The sequence below is a fragment of the Coptis chinensis genome, chromosome 2, assembly GCF_015680905.1.
Source record: "Coptis chinensis isolate HL-2020 chromosome 2, ASM1568090v1, whole genome shotgun sequence".
NCBI classification, from domain to species: Eukaryota; Viridiplantae; Streptophyta; class Magnoliopsida; order Ranunculales; family Ranunculaceae; genus Coptis; species Coptis chinensis.
This window is the reverse complement of record NC_141457.1, coordinates 7760693-7777781: the sequence shown is the minus strand read 5'-3', so window position 1 is coordinate 7777781 and position 17089 is coordinate 7760693. Positions and strand designations below refer to the sequence as shown.

The 17089-nt window shown below is 40.6% G+C and overlaps 1 protein-coding gene across 1 annotated transcript; it reads right to left on the bottom strand.

The window, feature by feature from the left end:
- Positions 1 to 13689: 13689 nt before the first annotated feature.
- LOC147514668 (uncharacterized) lies at positions 13690 to 14418 on the bottom strand. The gene has a single exon (XM_086592654.1). It carries the CDS (start codon positions 14416 to 14418, stop codon positions 13690 to 13692), a length of 729 nt encoding a protein of 242 aa, XP_086448780.1.
- Between the last annotated feature and the right edge of the window lie 2671 nt (positions 14419 to 17089).

Genomic DNA, 17089 nt, shown 5'->3' with positions numbered 1-17089 from the left:
TCGAGAAATTTTCCAACAGAATTTTTTTGACAGCATCATTATTTTTCTAAGACATTATGCCGATCTTTTGAAGAGAATTTTTTTTTTCATTGTGAAATTTTTTGACAGCTTCATTATTTTTGTCTAATGCATTATGCCGATCTTTCTTCGAGAAATTTCACAAGCGAATATTTTCTACAGCTTCATTATTTTTCCTAAGGCATTATGCCGATCTTTCAACCAGAAATTTTCCGAGTGAAAATTTTCGACAGCTTCATTATTTTTTCTAAGGCATTACGCCAATCTTTTTTTGAGAAATTTTCCAAGCGAAAATTTTCTACAGCTTCATTATTTTTTCTAAGGCATTACGCCGATATTTCTAAGAGAAATTTTCCAAGTGAAAATTTTCGATTGCTTCATTATTTTTGTCTAAGGCATTATTCAGATCTTTCTCCAAGAAATTTTAAAAGTGAAAATTTTCGACTGCTCCATTAACTTTTCTAAGGCATTATGCCGATCTTTCTTTGTGAAATATTTTTTATATTGAAAATTTTCGACTGCTTCATTATTTTTATCTAAGGCATTATGCCGATCATTCTTCGAGAAATTTTACTAGCGAAAATTTTTGACAGCTTCATTACTTTTTCAAAGCCATTATGCCGATCTTTCTATGAGAAATTTTCCGAGTGAAATTTTTTGATTGCTTATTTATTTTTTCTAAGACATTATGCTGATCTTTCTAAGAAAAATTTTCCGAGCGAAATTTTTTGACAGTTTTATTACTTTTTCTAAGGCATTATGCCGATCTTTCTAAGAATTTTTTTTTTCCAGAGTGAAAATTTTCGACTACTTCATTATTTTTGTCTAATGCATTATGTCGATTTTTCTTCGATAAATTTTACAAGCGAAAATTATCGACAACTTCATTATTTTTTTTAAGGCATTATGCCGATCTTTCTACGAGAAAATTTCTGAGTGAAAATTTTCTACAGTTCATTATTTTTTCTAATGCATTATGCCGATCTTTCCAAGAGAAATTTTCCGAGCGATTTTTTTTACAGTTTCATTATTTTTTTTAAGGCATTATGCTGATCTTTTTAAGTGAAATTTTCCGAGTGAAAATTTTCGACTTCTTCATTATTTTTGTCTAAGGCATTACAACAATCTTTCTTCGAGAAATTTCCCATGCAAAAACTTTCGACAGCTTTATTATTTTTTCTAAGGCATTATGACGATCTTTTTACGAGAAATTTTTCGAGTGATAATGTTAGACAGCTTCATTATTTTTTCTAAGGCATTATGCCGATATTTCTAAGAGAAATTTTCCGAGCGAAATTTTTTGACAGTTTTATTATTTTTTCTAAGGTATTATGCCGATCTTTCTAAGAGAAATTTTTCGAGTTAAAATTTTCAACTGTTCTTTATTTTTGAAAAGACATTATGCCGATCTTTCTTCTAGAAATTTTCCAATGGAAAATTTTCGACAGTTTCATTATTTTTTCTAAGGCAACATGCCGATCTTTCTAAGAGAAATTTTCTGAGTGAAAATTTTCGACAACTTCATTATTTTTGTATAAAGCATTTTGCCGATCTTTTTTCTAGAAATTTTCCAATTGAATTTTTTTGACAACAAGATTATTTTTTCTAAGGCATTATGTCGATCTTTATAAGATATATTTTTTTTTCAGAGTTAAAGATTTTGACTACTTCATTATATTTGTCCAATGCATTATGACGATCTTTCTTCGAGAAATTATACAAGTGAAAATTTTCGATAGCTTCATTATTTTTTTTAAGACATTATACCGATCTTTCTATGAGAAAATTTCGGATTGAAAATTTTCAATAGTTCAATATTTTTTCTAAGGCATTATGCCGATCTTTCTAAGGGAAATTTTCCGAACGAAATGTTTTGACAGTTTCATTATTTTTTCTAAGGCATTCTACCGATCTTTATTCGAGAAATTTTACAAGCGAATATTTTCGACATCTTTATTATTTTTCCTATGGCATTATGCCGATATTTCTACGAGAAATTTTTCAAGTGAAAATTTTCGACATATTCATTATATTTTCTAAGGCATTACGCCAATCTTTTTTTGTGAAATTTTCCGAGCGAAAATTTTCTAAAGCTTCATTATTTTTTCTAAGGCATTATTCCGATATTTCTAAGAGAAATTTTGCGAGTGAAAATTTTCGATTGCTTCATTATTTTTTTCTAAGGCATTATGCCGATCTTTCTTCGAGAAATTTTCAAAGTGAAATTTTTTCGACTGCTTCATTATTTTTTCCAACGCATTATGCCGATCTTTTTTAGAGAATTTTATTTTCATTGTGAAAATTTTCGACTGCTTCATTATTTTTGTCTTGCATTATGCCGATCTTTCTTCGAGAAATTTTACAAGCGAAAATTTTCGAAAGCTTCATTATTTTTTCTAAGCCATTATGCCGATCTTTCTCCAAGAAATTTTTCGAGTGAAATTTTTTGACAACTTCATTATTTTTTCTAAGGCATTATGCCGATCTTTCTAAGAAAAATTATCAGAGAGAAATTTTTTGACCGTTTCTTTATTTTTTCTAAGGCATTATGCATATCTTTCTAAGAGAAATTTTTTTGGAGAGTGAAAATTTTTGACTGCTTCGTTATTTTTGTCCAATGCATTATGACGATGTTTCTTTGAGAAATTTTTTAAGCGAAAATTTTCAATAGCTTCATTATTTTTTCTAAAGAATTATGCCGATCTTTCTACGAGAAAATTTCTTAGTGAAAATTTTTGACAGTTTATTATTTTTTCTAAGGCATTATGCCGATCTTTCTAAGAGAAATTTTCTTAGTGAAAATTTTCGACTGCTTCATTATTTTTGTCTATGACATTATGCCGATTTTTTTTCGAGAAATTTTCCAAATGAAAATTTTTGACAGCATCATTATTTTTTCTAATGCATTATGCTGATCTTTATGAGAGAATTTTTTTTTTCAGAGTAAAATTTTTTGACTGCTTCATTATTTTTGTCTAAGGCATTATGACGATCTTTTTCGAGAAATTTTACAAGCACATATTTTCGACAGCTTCATTATTTTTCCTATGGCATTATGCCGATCTTTGTACGAGAAATTTTTCGAGTGAAAATTTTCGACATCTTCATTATTTTTTCTAAGGCATTACGCCAATCCTTTTTTAAGAAATTTTTCAAGCGAAAATTTTCTACAGCTTCATTATTTTTTCTAAGGCATTATTCCGATATTTCAAAGAGAATTTATTGAGTGAAACTTTTCGATTCCTTCATTATTTTTTTCTAAGGCATTATACCGATCTTTCTTCGAGAAATTTTCAAAGTGAAAATTTTCGACTGCTTCATTATTTTTTCCAACGCATAATGCCGATCTTTCTTAGAGAATTTTTTTTTCGTATTGAAAATTTTCGACTGCTTCATTGTTTTTGTCTAAGGCATTATGCCGATCTTTCTTCGAGAAATTTTACAAGCGAAAATTTTTGACGGCTTCATTATTTTTTCTAAGCTATTATGCCGATCTTTCTACGAGAAATTTTCCGAGTTAAAATTTTTGACAGTTTCATTATTTTTTCTAAGGCATTATGCCGATCTTTCTAAGAAAAATTTTCCGAGAGAAATTTTTTGACAGTTTTTTTTTTCCAAGGCATTATGCCGATCTTTCTAAGAGATTTTTTTTTTTCAAAGTGAAATTTTTTAAATACTTCATTATTTTTGTCCAATGCATTATGACGATGTTTCTTTGAGAAATTTTACAAGGGAAAATTTTCGATAGCTTCATTATTTTTTCTAAAGGATTATGCCGATCTTTCTACGAGAAAATTTCGGAGTGAAAATTTTCGACAGTTCTTTATTTTTTCTAAGGCATTATGCCGATCTTTCTAAGAGAAATTTTCCGAGCGAAATTTTTTGACTGTTTCATTATTTTTTCTAATGCATTATGCCGATCTTTATAAGAGATTTTTTTTTTCAGAGTGAAATTTTTTGACTTCTTCATTATTTTTGTCTAATGCATTATGACGATCTTTTTTCGAGAAATTTTTGTCCAATGCATTATGACAAAATATTTCGATAGCTTCATTATTTTTTCTAAAGCATTATGCCAATCTTTATAGGAGAAAATTTCCTAGTGAAAATTTTCCACGGTTCATTATTTTTTCTAAGGCATTATGCCGATCTTTCTAAGAGAAATTTTCCGAGCGAATTTTTTTGACTGTTTCATTATTTTTTCTAATGCATTATGCCGATCTTTATAAGAGATTTTTTTTTCAGAGTGAATTTTTTTGACTTCTTCATTATTTTTGTCCAATGCATTATGACGATCTTTTTTCGAGAAATTTTTGTCCAATGCATTATGACAAAAAATTTCGATAGCTTCATTATTTTTTCTAAAGCATTATGCCGATCTTTATACGAGAAAATTTCCTAGTGAAAATTTTCCACAGTTCATTAATTTTTCTAAGGCATTATGCCGATTTTTCTAAGAGAAATGTTTAGAATGAAATTTTTTTACTGCTTTATTATTTTTACTAAAGGCATTATGCCGATCTTTCTTCTAGAAATTTTCCAAGTGAAAATTTTCGACAGCTTCATCATTTTTTCTAAGGCATTATGCCGATCTTTCTAAGAGAAATTTTACAAGTGAAAATTTTCGACTATTTCATTATTTTTGTCTAAGGCATTAAGTCGATCTTTTTTCGAGAAATTTTCTAATAGAATTTTTTTGACAACATCATTATTTTTATAAGACATTATGCCGATCTTTGGAAGATAATTTTTTTTTCATTGTGAAAATTTTTGACAGCTTCATTATTTTTGTTTAAGGCATTATGCCGATCTTTCTTCGAGAAATTTCTCAAGCGAATATTTTCTACAGCTTCATTATTTTTCCTAAGGCATTATGCCGATCTTTCTACGAGAAATTTTCCGAGTGAAAATTTTTGACAGCTTCATTATTTTTTCTAAGGCATTACGCCAATCTTTTTTTGAGAAATTTTCCAAGCGAAAATTTTCTACAGCTTCATTATTTTTTCTAAGGCATTATGCCGATATTTCTAAGAGAAATTTTCCAAGTGAAAATTTTCGATTGCTTCATTATTTTTGTCTAAAGCATTATGCCGATCTTTCTCCAAGAAATTTTAAAAGTGAAAATTTTCGACTGTTTCATTATTTTTTCTAAGGCATTATGCCGATCTTTCTTTGTGAAATATTTTTTATATTGAAAATTTTCGACTGCTTCATTATTTTTGTCCAAGGCATTAAGGCATTATGCCGATCTTTCTTCGAGAAATTTTACAAGCGAAAATTTTTGACAGCTTCATTACTTTTTCAAAGCCATTATGCCGATCTTTCTACGAGAAATTTTCCGAGTGAAATTTTTTGATTGCTTTTTTATTTTTTCTAAGGCATTATGCCGATCTTTCTAAGAAAAATTTTCCGAGCGAAATTTTTTGACAGTTTTATTACTTTTTCTAAGGCATTATGCCGATCTTTCTAAGAGAATTTTTTTTCCAGAGTGAAAATTTTCGACTACTTCATTATTTTTGTCTAATGCATTATGTCGATCTTTCTTCGATAAATTTTACAGGCGAAAATTTTCGACAGCTTCATTATTTTTTTTAAGGCATTATGCCGATCTTTCTACGGGAAAATTTCTGAGTGAAAATTTTCAACAGTTCATTATTTTTTCTAAGGCATTATGCCGATCTTTCTAAGACAAATTTTCCGAGCGAAATTTTTTACAGTTTCATTTTTTTTTTTAAAGCATTATGCTGATGTTTTTAAGTGAAATTTTCCGAGTGAAATTTTTCGACTTCTTCATTATTTTTGTCTAAGGCATTACGCCAATCTTTCTTCGAGAAATTTCCCATGCGAAAACTTTCGACAGCTTCATTATTTTTTTTAAGGCATTATGCCGATCTTTTTACGAGAAATTTTCCGAGTGATAATTTTAGACAGCTTCATTATTTTTTCTAAGGCATTATGCCGATCTTTCTAAGAGAAATTTTCCGAGCGAAATTTTTTGACAGTTTCATTATTTTTTCTAAGGCATTATGCCGATCTTTCTAAGAGAAATTTTCCATGTGAAAATTTTCGACTGGTTCATTATTTTTTCTAAGACATTATGCCGATCTTTCTAAGAGAAATTTCTTTTCAGAGTGAAAATTTTCGACTGCTTCATTATTTTTTGTCTAAGGTATTACGCCTATCTTTCTTCGAGACTGGGTTCTCCACTAGATTTGGCCAGTGCTCCTCCCCTTCCTCAGCTCTCTCACTCTCCAACCCCTCACTTGGCTCTTCCCCGACCTCTTCCTCCACCCTTTCTCTATTTCTTCTCAACTCCTCATTCTCCTCTCTCAGCCCCTCGATCTCTTCCCGCATCAGCCGTGTCTCTTCCGCTTCTCGACCCTCCTCTCGTTCTGCCCCTTCCCCATTCACTGCCTCCGGTATCGCGTCTTGGACTCTCACTTTTTTGGTCTACCCACTGCTCTCTTTGGTGCCATTTCTATGCTGCTCATATCTGCTCCCCACAGACGGCGCCAAATGTTACAACCCTGTTTCTATTACAAGCACTATTCCCTAGCTCTTAGGCACTATTCTCCTTCTCAGCCCTACTCACTCCCCTTTCTCTCTCTTATTCGCTCCCCTTTTCTTTAGGTCTTCTTTCTTTGGATTAATGAATCCGCCTCCTCTTCTCTCTCTCCCACTATTTCTCTTTATATCTTTCTTTTCATCCATCATGGCCCTCCATCTGTTCCTCCATCTCGCGGTCCTCTTATCTCAACGTGTAGGGTTTTCGTACCGTGACCATGTGCCTTGGCTCTGATCTTGTACATCGCGGCTAAGTTCCTAAACTGACCCGGGCGCATCCACCCACTGATGTCCAGGGTCCCTAATCCTACCGCTACAGATGCCCCCTCTCGAGTCCGCGATCTTCCGGCGATCAGGGGGTCGAGAGTTCAGCTCATTCTATCTCTCTGCCATGACCCTCCACCACCCTTGCATCGCTGGATTCACCTGCACCCCACGCGTTTACTGCATGCATCCCTTCGATTTCTGTGTTTCCATGCATCATCCCCTGGCTGGTCCCTTTTGGTGTCTCCTCGATTTCAGTTCCCCTCAAATTATGATTTTGCCTATCCCTCTTATAAAAGCCCGCTCGATTCTTCCTTCTCACTCATTTTGCCTTCTACTTTCTTCTAGATTTATTTTCTCCACCACTCCCTCATCTTCCCTTTCTGGTTACTCCGATCCAGCGCGCGTTCATCACCTGCTTTTTCCTTCCGCTAAAGCTTCTGTAACAGCCACACTCTCATTTCCACAGGTTGGTCTTCTTCCCTATCTACTTCCTTTTTCTTTTGTACTGTGCATTACTCTTTTAAAGTACGATTCTCTCTTTCTTCCCCCTCTGTTCGGTTGCGTGCGAGCGTCTTCCTCTATGAAATCTTCCGCAAATGTCGGATTCCAGATCCGGCACCTTTTCCTCCTCCCCTTCTCGCAGTGTTGCCTCACCCCCTCTTTTTGATCCCACTGAGGCTCCATCCACTTCCAGGCAACCCTTTTCCCTTCTGCCGCCTCCACCACGCAGCTGTAGACCTAATCTAGAGGCGGTCAAGGCTGCCTATGGCATTCCTGCTGACGTCACCCTAGAACATGTGCTTGACCTAACTTACTTTCCCTATTTGATCCCTTACAAACTGGGGTGTCTCATGGCCACGGTAGGGCAAATCATTGCTGAACTCCGCTTACCCCTCACCCGCCTTGATATCGAGGTACGCAACCATTTTAACATCCCCCCTTGCCAAGGTATTAGCAACTTCTGGAGGGTCATGTATGCCGCGAACCACTACAACGAGTCTGGAATACCTAAGATAATAGTTCGTGACATGACCGCTCACTTTTCCATAAAAAAGAGCACAAAGGATGTCAGCGTGGGATATCATTCCTTCTGCGTCCGCCCTAGAAAACAACATTTTGTCCTCCGTGTCACCTCTTCCGACAAGGTGTGGCACCATTATCCGTTGTATATCTCAGGAAACTTCCTGTCTGCGGATCTTCCTCCTGAACTGAACCTTAATCATCTGGTTTTCCTTCCCAGTGGTGAGTCCTCCTTTTATTTACCATTTAATGTGTATGTACCTTGGTTCCTCATCTAATCTTGCAACTCTTTTCTACAGGCTGGCGACCAGACTCGAAGTCACGACCCTACGACCATATCTCCTCCACCATTTTCCAGAAGCTCCGCGACTTTGGGCCCTCTCGATCCGCAGTTCTTGGAATTGATCCCACCACCACCACTCTACTACTGTCAGACCCCCAATTGAAGGTCATTGGAGGGTATAGTGCCCCCTTTTCGGCCCCCCTCCACCCAAGGAACGAAAACCTCGGAGCTCACCGCCTCCCAAGAAAAGACGACACCCCAAGAAATCCCACCATCACACAGTAACTACTCGCCAACCCCGACCTCCTTTCTCCAACTCCCCTTCCCAGTCCGCAACTCATCCCTCTTACCAGTCCCTAACCACTTGGGAAGATCAATATCTATCCCCCATTCTCTATCGGCTACTTCTCCCCACTCCGATATGGGAGCCAACAAGAGAAAACTATTTGACAACGATTCGGATGAGGATGTCGTTACTGAGGTTGCTCCTGCCACTGTAGCCCGCTCATCTCCTGGACCGAGTTCAAAGCGTCCGCGACCCTCTGCATCTGAAGAGCCCCCCACCAATCTGAATACTTCAATCTCTGCTACCACCATCCATCCAGACCCGCGGTCTGGTAAGGAGACGGTTGCCCGATCTGGCAAAGGGGTCGCTGACCCTGTCCTTGTTTTCTGCCCCACCTTCAAGGTTCGCAATCGCATCGTAAATGCCAATGATTCGGCCTTGGAGAACCCTACAGTGGCCTCCTCCCTTTTTTATGGGTCTCACCTTCCCAACGATCTTGCTTATGCAGAAGGGGGCTTATTTGACCAACACAGAACCTCGTTCTACACCGGCTGGGAGAAGGTATCCTTTTTCTCTCTCTAATTAGCTTTCTTCCTCTTTTCTGGATAACCTGACCTTTACTATCTCTTTCAAATGAGCTTGGATATCTCCTACATGATCCGCGGCCTCTTTGGTGCTAGGTCCAAAGTTGAATTGCTAGAGAAGGAAGTCGCCCGACTGGAACAGTTGAATGGGGCTGCAGAACTGGACAAGCTCAGAGCCCAGGACGAGCTCAAGTCAACTGAGGCCTCCCACTTGGCCTACATGAATAAGGTTAATGACCGACTGAGTCACCAGCGCGAAACTTTACTCTCGCAGCATAACGTAGCCACCGCAGCTCTCTCTAAGAAACACCAAGAGGACACGATGACCCTTCTTAAACAACAGGAATCTGACATGGATGAACTTTAGGACCACTTCTGTGTGCTGGCTGATAAGAGGGTGGCCAAGAAGATCAAGGAGGAGTATGCATGACTGACTTATCAAGGAAAGTCGGCTCCTTCCAGAAGCCCCCACATCGGTCCTGTGGCGCCGAGGTTGCGGTGGTACCCATGATCCCGCTTCTCTCATGGCGTCACCGCTCCCGAGGTAGCGGAGATGGTGGCTGGGGCTATTGATGCAGCTGCGGATGCTGCTATTAAGGAGGCTGCTGATGTTGTGGTCCGCAAAAAAGTGTAGATGCTTTTTATGTTATGACCCTAGTTTCTGAGTTCCTTGTCTTGTTGTAACTACTGTTGTCTTTTGCTACACTTGTTACTCTATACTTTTATTCTCTTTCCTTCTCTTTAATGGTCGTTGCTGAGGATTGATTGCCTCCTTTTAATTTTGGTGGTTGCATTACTTGCCTTGCACAATCTGTTTTGTCTACTCTTTATCTCTTTGCGGGCCCAATACAATGTAAGGCCCTTTGTGTAATGCAGCTTGTGTTCCTACATTACTATTGAAGGCAACTCGATTTGCCTTCTCTCTTTTGGCTCAGCCGCTAGATTGCCTCTGAGGTGCTGGGGCACCTCCCCTCTCCCCGCTCAGGTTCGCGGCATGTGGCAACTCTCTTGCCTTGGATCTCATGTCTGCCAACCGGGTCATCTCACTTTGCCCCGTTGGTTGGGACCTCATATCCCTAGTGGGGCAGCTCATTTTGCCCCTTTTAGTTCGGACCTCTCGTCCGTGAAGGGCTCATCCCTCCACCGCCTTCACTCACGAAGGGCAAGTGAAAGTTAATGCAACATTGTCCATCCCAAAAGTGTTATGGTTTTATATATTTACAAATACCTCATGCAGATGAGGACCTCTCCTATTACATTTACTCATGAAACTTTTTTAATAACCTCACATTCCAAGGTTTCTCCATCATTCTTCCTTCCATGGTTTGCAATTTGTAAGTACTCGTCCCTCCAATGTCCACCGGTATATAGGGCCCTTCCCCAATTTGTCCCCAACATCCCCTCATTCACTTTCTTTGTGCTGGGGGTCACTCTACGAAGCACCATGTCTCCTACTTTGAATCTCCTCAATCTCACCCTCTTGTTGTACTACCTTTGGAGGCGGCGGTGATACTCTTCCAACCTTATGCGCGCGGTGTCCCTTCTTTCTTCGGCCAAGTTTATGTCCCTGGATAGGATGCCCCAGTTTGACCCACTCTCAACAGCCCATGTTCGGGTGGTAGCCACCTCATTTCCGACGGTATCACGACATCTATGCCATATGCCAAATTGAAAGGAGTCTCCCCGAAGCGGTTGTCCATGTGTAGTTCGATAGGCCCACAACACATGGTTTAACTCATCGCCCCAAGCCCCTTTTTTATCCTCCAATTTCCTCTTCAGATTGTTGAGTATGGTTTTGTTGGAAGACTCCCGCCCATTGCCCTCTCGATTGTAGGGGCGAGAATCCCTATTTTACCCGATAAGCTTGCAAAAATCTTTCACCTTAGCACCCGTGGAACTGGGTTCCGTTGTCCATGATAATAGCATAGGGCAGCCCAAACCGACATATTATGTTCTCCCACAGGAATTTGACCACTTGCACCTCTTTTACTTGTTGCAGCGGCACATCCTCAATCCATTTGGTAAAGTAGTCGGTAGTGGCCAACAGAAATCTCCTCTTGCCACGGGCCATGGGCAGACCCCATTATATCGAGGGCCCACATCGCAAATGGCGAGGGACTAGCCACATTATGTAGCGGCTCAGCAAATATATACTGAGAAAACCTCTGACATTTCTCACATCTTTTGGCAAATTCTACAGCATCCCTTTTCATGTGAGGCCAAAAGTATCCTTGTGTCAGCAACCGGTGAGTCGTTGTCTTGCCCGCTGAATGGCTCCCACAATCTTCCCTGTGTAACTCCGCGATCACTTCTTGTGCCAGCCTTGGTCCCAAGAAGTTTAGTAATGGCCCCGTTGAAGTTCTTGCGGTATAACTCCCTCCCAATAGTGTATACCTCAGGGACACCTCTTCCACCTCCTCTTCTCTCCTTATCAAGTACCTCATGCCCCGATAAGAATTGTTTGATAGGCTCCATCCATCCTTCCTCTTCTTCTACAACACTCAATATCTCCGAGGGCTCCTCGATTTTCGGTCATCCAATTTTCTTACTTGGATAATCCTCCTCCTCGACCGGCATGGCTACGGCTACATAGGCGGGGCATCCCAGATGGCGGTTCTCCCCTGCGGTTTAAGTGTATGAAACCGGATTTGTGTGAACCGCCGCCCACCTCTCGCGACGACTTGCAAATATTTCACCATCTGGGGCACCTCACCGCGAACCCGCCATTCACTTGACATACCACCAGATTCGAATCTGAGTACACGGTAAGTTCCTTCACCCCCAAACCTTCCACCATCCTCAAGCCCGCAATCACAGCCTCATATTCTGATTCATTGTTTAAAGCCGCGAATCCCAACTTCATTGTTTGCTCTAGCCTATTCTTTTCCGGCGTAACCAGTACCACACCTATTTCGCTACCTGCATCTGTGGCCGACCCATCCGCAAATACCCTCCAACCATTCCTCTCATCCCATGGGTTCAAGTGATCCTGTCCCTCTTCTCGTTCAGGCTCTAAGACCATTTCTTCCCCCCACATGGGATCTTCTGTAGGAAACTCTGCCAAAAACTCTGTCACTGTCTGAGCTTTCTCCGCCGTCTTGATCTGATATTGAATCTCATATGAACTCAGCATCACAGCCCATTTATGCATTCTTCCTGATTTCTCAGCCCTCAGAGCTTGCTTGAGGGACAAGTTCGTCATCACTACCACTTCATGAGCTTCAAAATATGGTTTCAACTTCAGGGCTGAAAATATCAAGGCAAGAGCGTACTTCTACACTCGGTTGTACCTAGTCTCTGCATCTAACAAAGTCTTACTCTGAAATACACCAGTTTTTCCATCTTATTCACCACGCGAATGAGGACCGAGCTGATTGCATACTCCGTGACCCCGTGTACAAATACAACTTCTCTCCCATTTTGGGCAGCGACAACAGGGGTGCCTCCCCTAGATATTTCTTTAACTCTTGAAATGCTTGCTCGCACTCTGCTATCCATGTAAAGTCTGTAGAGTTTCTCAACAATCTATACAGCGACCTACATTTGTCGGATGATTTTGAAATGAATCTGTTTAGGGCCGCGACTCTCCCTGCCAATCGCTGCACCTCTTTCACCATTTGCGGTGATGGCATTTCCACCAATGACCTTACCTGTTCAGGGTTAGCCTTTATTCCCCGGCCATACCACGATATACCCCGAAATTTTCCCGTGGTGACTCCGAACGTGCATTTCTCTGGGTTGAGTTTCAAATTGTGCCTTTGCAATATACCGAAGGTCTCCCTCAAACCCTCCAAGTGTTTTTCCTCTGACATGCTTTTTTCCACCATATCATCTATGTATATCTCGAACTATTTTCGAATTTTGCTCTCGAACATTTTCTCCCCTAACCGCTGAAAAGTGGCTCCTGCGTTTTTCAACCCAAATGGCATTCTAGTATAGCAGTACGTTTCCCCTTCCACCACGAATGACGTCTTTTCCTGGTCCGATCCATACATCTCAACCTGGTTGTATCCCATGGATGCATCCATAAACGAGAACATTTTGAAACCCGCAGTTCTGTCCACCAACTCATCTACTCGCAGCATAGGGTAGCTGTCCTTGGGGCATTCCAAGTTTACGTCCGTAAAGTCAACACACATCCGCACCTTGCCGTTTTTCTTTGGGACTGCGACTATATTAGATAACCAGTCTGTGAACTCCACCTCCCTTATGATTCCCGCTCCCTTCAACCTGGCAACCTCTTCCCGGATTCCTTCTGCGTACTTAGGTCTCACGCTCCTCATCTTCTATCTTACTGGTTTCGCATCCTCCCTCATATGCAACCGATAACATGTGAAATCTGGGTCCAAACCTGTGATGTCCTCTATCCCCCACGCAAACACATCCTTGTTCTCCGAAAAACACTGTACCAGTTTACCTTTCCGTTCTTCCGATAGATTTGCCCCTATTGATGTAAATCTCTCCTCTTCCCCTACCCCCAAATTCACTACCTCCACTTCATCCAATGTCTTCGGACCCATAACAACCTCCTCCTCCCCCTCCACGACCCCGCACTGTAATTGTTATGCATCTTTCCGGGGTTCAATGATTCTCCTCCAGGTCCGCGGACCATCCTCTTGACAGTATCCTGATGACTGTTCTTCGATGCCACCTGATCACCGCGGACTTCATACATTCCCATTGAGGTGGGGAATCAAATAACTTGGTAATAGGTTGAAGGCACCGCTTTCATCTCGTGGATCCACCTCCTTCCTAGGATCGCGTTGTACTGGGAGTTGGAGTCGACCACCATAAATCTTAAGAACACCCTCACAAGCCCTATCGTCACTGGCAACAAAAGCTCTCCCATAGGCTCCGCGGACACTCCCATTAAACCCATACAAACCGGACCGCTGGGCGCCTTCGGTTTGCCCCGGATCGACCCTCATTTCATCTAACACTCCCCTAAACAGCAAGTCCACCGCACTACAACAATCAATCAGTACCTTTTTGACCATGTAATTGCCCATTTCCACCGTAATGACCAACGCATCTTCATGTGGAGTGTTAACAGCTCGGAGATCCGCACTGGAAAATATAATCCTATCTTCCCCATTCAATACCCCTGAGCTATACCGCGGTCCTATGTTCGACTCATTGACCTGCTGAATCCTTACCACCCTTCTTACCTTGTCTATGTGGGCGTTGTGGCTCAGAACTTCTCCAATGAAAATAACATTGATGGTTCCCAATATTCTCCCTGGAGCTGGCACCGGCTCCACATTTGGAGTCTCCACTATAAATTCCCTCATCATTTCCTTCTCTATCAACCTCTGGATCAACCATTTTAGCACATAACAATCATTAGTCTCATGATTGCGAACCTGGTGGTACGCATAGTACGGCTTGCTTGGCATTTCGGCAGTATGGTTCACGGTCCTTCGTACCGCACGCGTTCTTGATCAATGGTAATATCTCACTCAACGGCCTGTTTAAAGGCGTATATTCTAACTTGCGGTATGGCTTCCTCTCCCTCTATTCCCTTCGCGCTATATCCATATTCCTTTTCGGCCGTGATGTGTGGCCGCGATATCGTTCACTACCTCTGTCCACCGACTCTGTCCTTCTGTGATCCCCTTCTTTCTCTACCGATGACACTGCCTTTGCCCCCCTCTTAGATTCTTTCTACATTGCGTCCTCGTATTGAATATACTTCTCTACCCGCGGATATAACTCGTGCAAAGTCACGATCTCATTCTTGGCAATGGACTGATGGACCCCTGTTCCAGGCCACAGACCTCTTTCAAACGCTATCACTGCTGTCCTTTCATCCAAATTCTCCACTTTCAAGGTCTCGGCTATGAAGCGGCACAAGTACTCTCTGACCGATTCCGCCGATCTTTGTCTCACATTAAATAAGGTCGCGATGTCCACAACCCGCTTTTTCCGATGTATAAAATGATCTATGAACGCCTGCTCCAATCCTTGGAAATTAGTTATACTCTTGGAAGGCAACCGATAATACCAGTCCGAGGCTCCCCCTTTCAAGCTGGCCGGGAACATCATGCACCGCAACCCATCGTACCGCGCCTCTTACCAGAGTGGCATCTATTGCCTAAAATGATGAATGTGATCTGCTGGGTCTCCCGTTCCATCGTACCTTCCAAACCTTGGTTGATTGAACCTCTTTGGCACCTCCGACGTCCATATCGCATCCGCTAGTGGGTTGCAGTTCAATCCAGCTACTACCTGATTGGCCACGCCTGTTTGGTTCTTCGTCTGTTGAAGATTTGCCTCTCGGTCATTGTTTATCATCTCTTGGACTTGCTCCATTGTTTGCCCCGTGACTGGGTTCTCCACCAGATTCGGCCCGTGATCCTCCCCTTCCTCAGCTCTCTCACTCTCCGACCCCTCACTTGGCTCTTCCCGGACCTCTTCCTCCACCCTTTCTCTGTCTCTTCTCAACTCCTCATTCTTCTCTCTCAGCCTCTCGATCTCTTCCCGCATCAGCCGTGTCTCTTCCGCTGCTCGACCCTTCTCTCGTTCTTCCCCTTCCTCAATCACTGCCTCCGGCATCGCATCTTAGACTCTCACTTTTTTGGTTTACCTATTGCTCTCTTTGGTACCATTTCTATGCTGCTCGTATCTATTCCCCACAGACGGCGCCAAATGTTACAACCCTGTTTCTGTTAAAAGCACTATTCCCTAGCTCTTAGGCACTATTCTCCCTCTCAGCCCTGCTCACTCCCCTTTCTCTCTCTTGGTCGCTCCCTTTTTCCTTAGATCTTCTTTCTTTGGATTAATGAATCCGCCTCCTCTTCTCTCTCTCCCACTCTTTCTCTTTATATCTTTCTCTTCATCCATCATGGCCCTCCATCTGTTCCTCCATCTCGCGGTCCTCTTATCTCCACGTGTAGGGTTTCTGTACCGCAACCATGTGCCTTGGCTCTAATCCTGTACATCCCGGTTAAGTTCCTAAACCGACTCGGGTGCATCCACCCACTGATGTCCACGGTCCCTAATCCTACCATTACAATTACGCCAATCTTTCTTCGAGAAATTTTCCAAGCGAAAACTTTCGAAAGCTTCATTATTTTTTTTAAGGAATTATGCCGATTTTTCTAAGAGAAATTTTCCGAGTGAAAATTTTCGCTTGCTTCATTATTTTTGTCTAAGGCATTATGCCAATCATTCTTCGAAAAAATTTCCAAGTGAAAGTTTTCAGTTTTCGACAGCTTCATTATTTTTTCTAAGGCATTATGTCGATCTTTCTAAGAGAAATTTTCCGAGTGAAAATTTTTTACTACTTCATTATTTTTGTCTAAGGCATTATGCCAATCTTTCTTCAAGAAATTTTTCAAGCGAAAATTTTCGACAGCTTCATTATTTTTTCTAAGGTATTATGCCGATCTTTCTAAGAGAAATTTTCCAAGTGAAAATTTTCGACTGCTTCATTATTTTTGTCTAAGGCATTGTGTCGATCTTTGTTATTATGCCAATCTTTCTTCAAGAAATTTTTCAAAAATTTTCGACAACTTCATTATTGCTTCTAAGGCATTATGCTGATCTTTCTACGAGAAATTTTCCGAGTTAAAATTTTCAACAGCTTCATTATTTTTTCTAAGGCATTATGCCGATCTTTCTAATAGAAATTTTCCGAGCGAAAATTTTCGGCCGGTTTCATTATTTTTTTCTAAGGTAGTATGTCGATCTTTCTTCGAAATTTTCTCGAAATAAAATTTTTTTTAACGCTTCATTATTTTTTCTATGGCATTATGCCGATCTTTCTCTACGAAATTTTCCGAGTGAAACTTTCCGTCAGCTTCATTATTTTTTCTACATCATTAGGCCAATATTTTTGAGAGACACTTTTCATCAATTTTTATGAGCGAAAGTTTTCGTTGGTTTCTTTTTTCTTCTAAGTCGTATTATGTCAAATTTCAAATTTCTGTGCAAAATTTTTCTCCAGGGTCTTTCCGTTCGAAACTTTTTTTGCAGACTTTTCGTCGATATCTTTTGCTCAACATACCGCCATTTCAAGCTGCGGCAAAAATACACTTCATACTTTCCTTTAGCATAAAAATATTA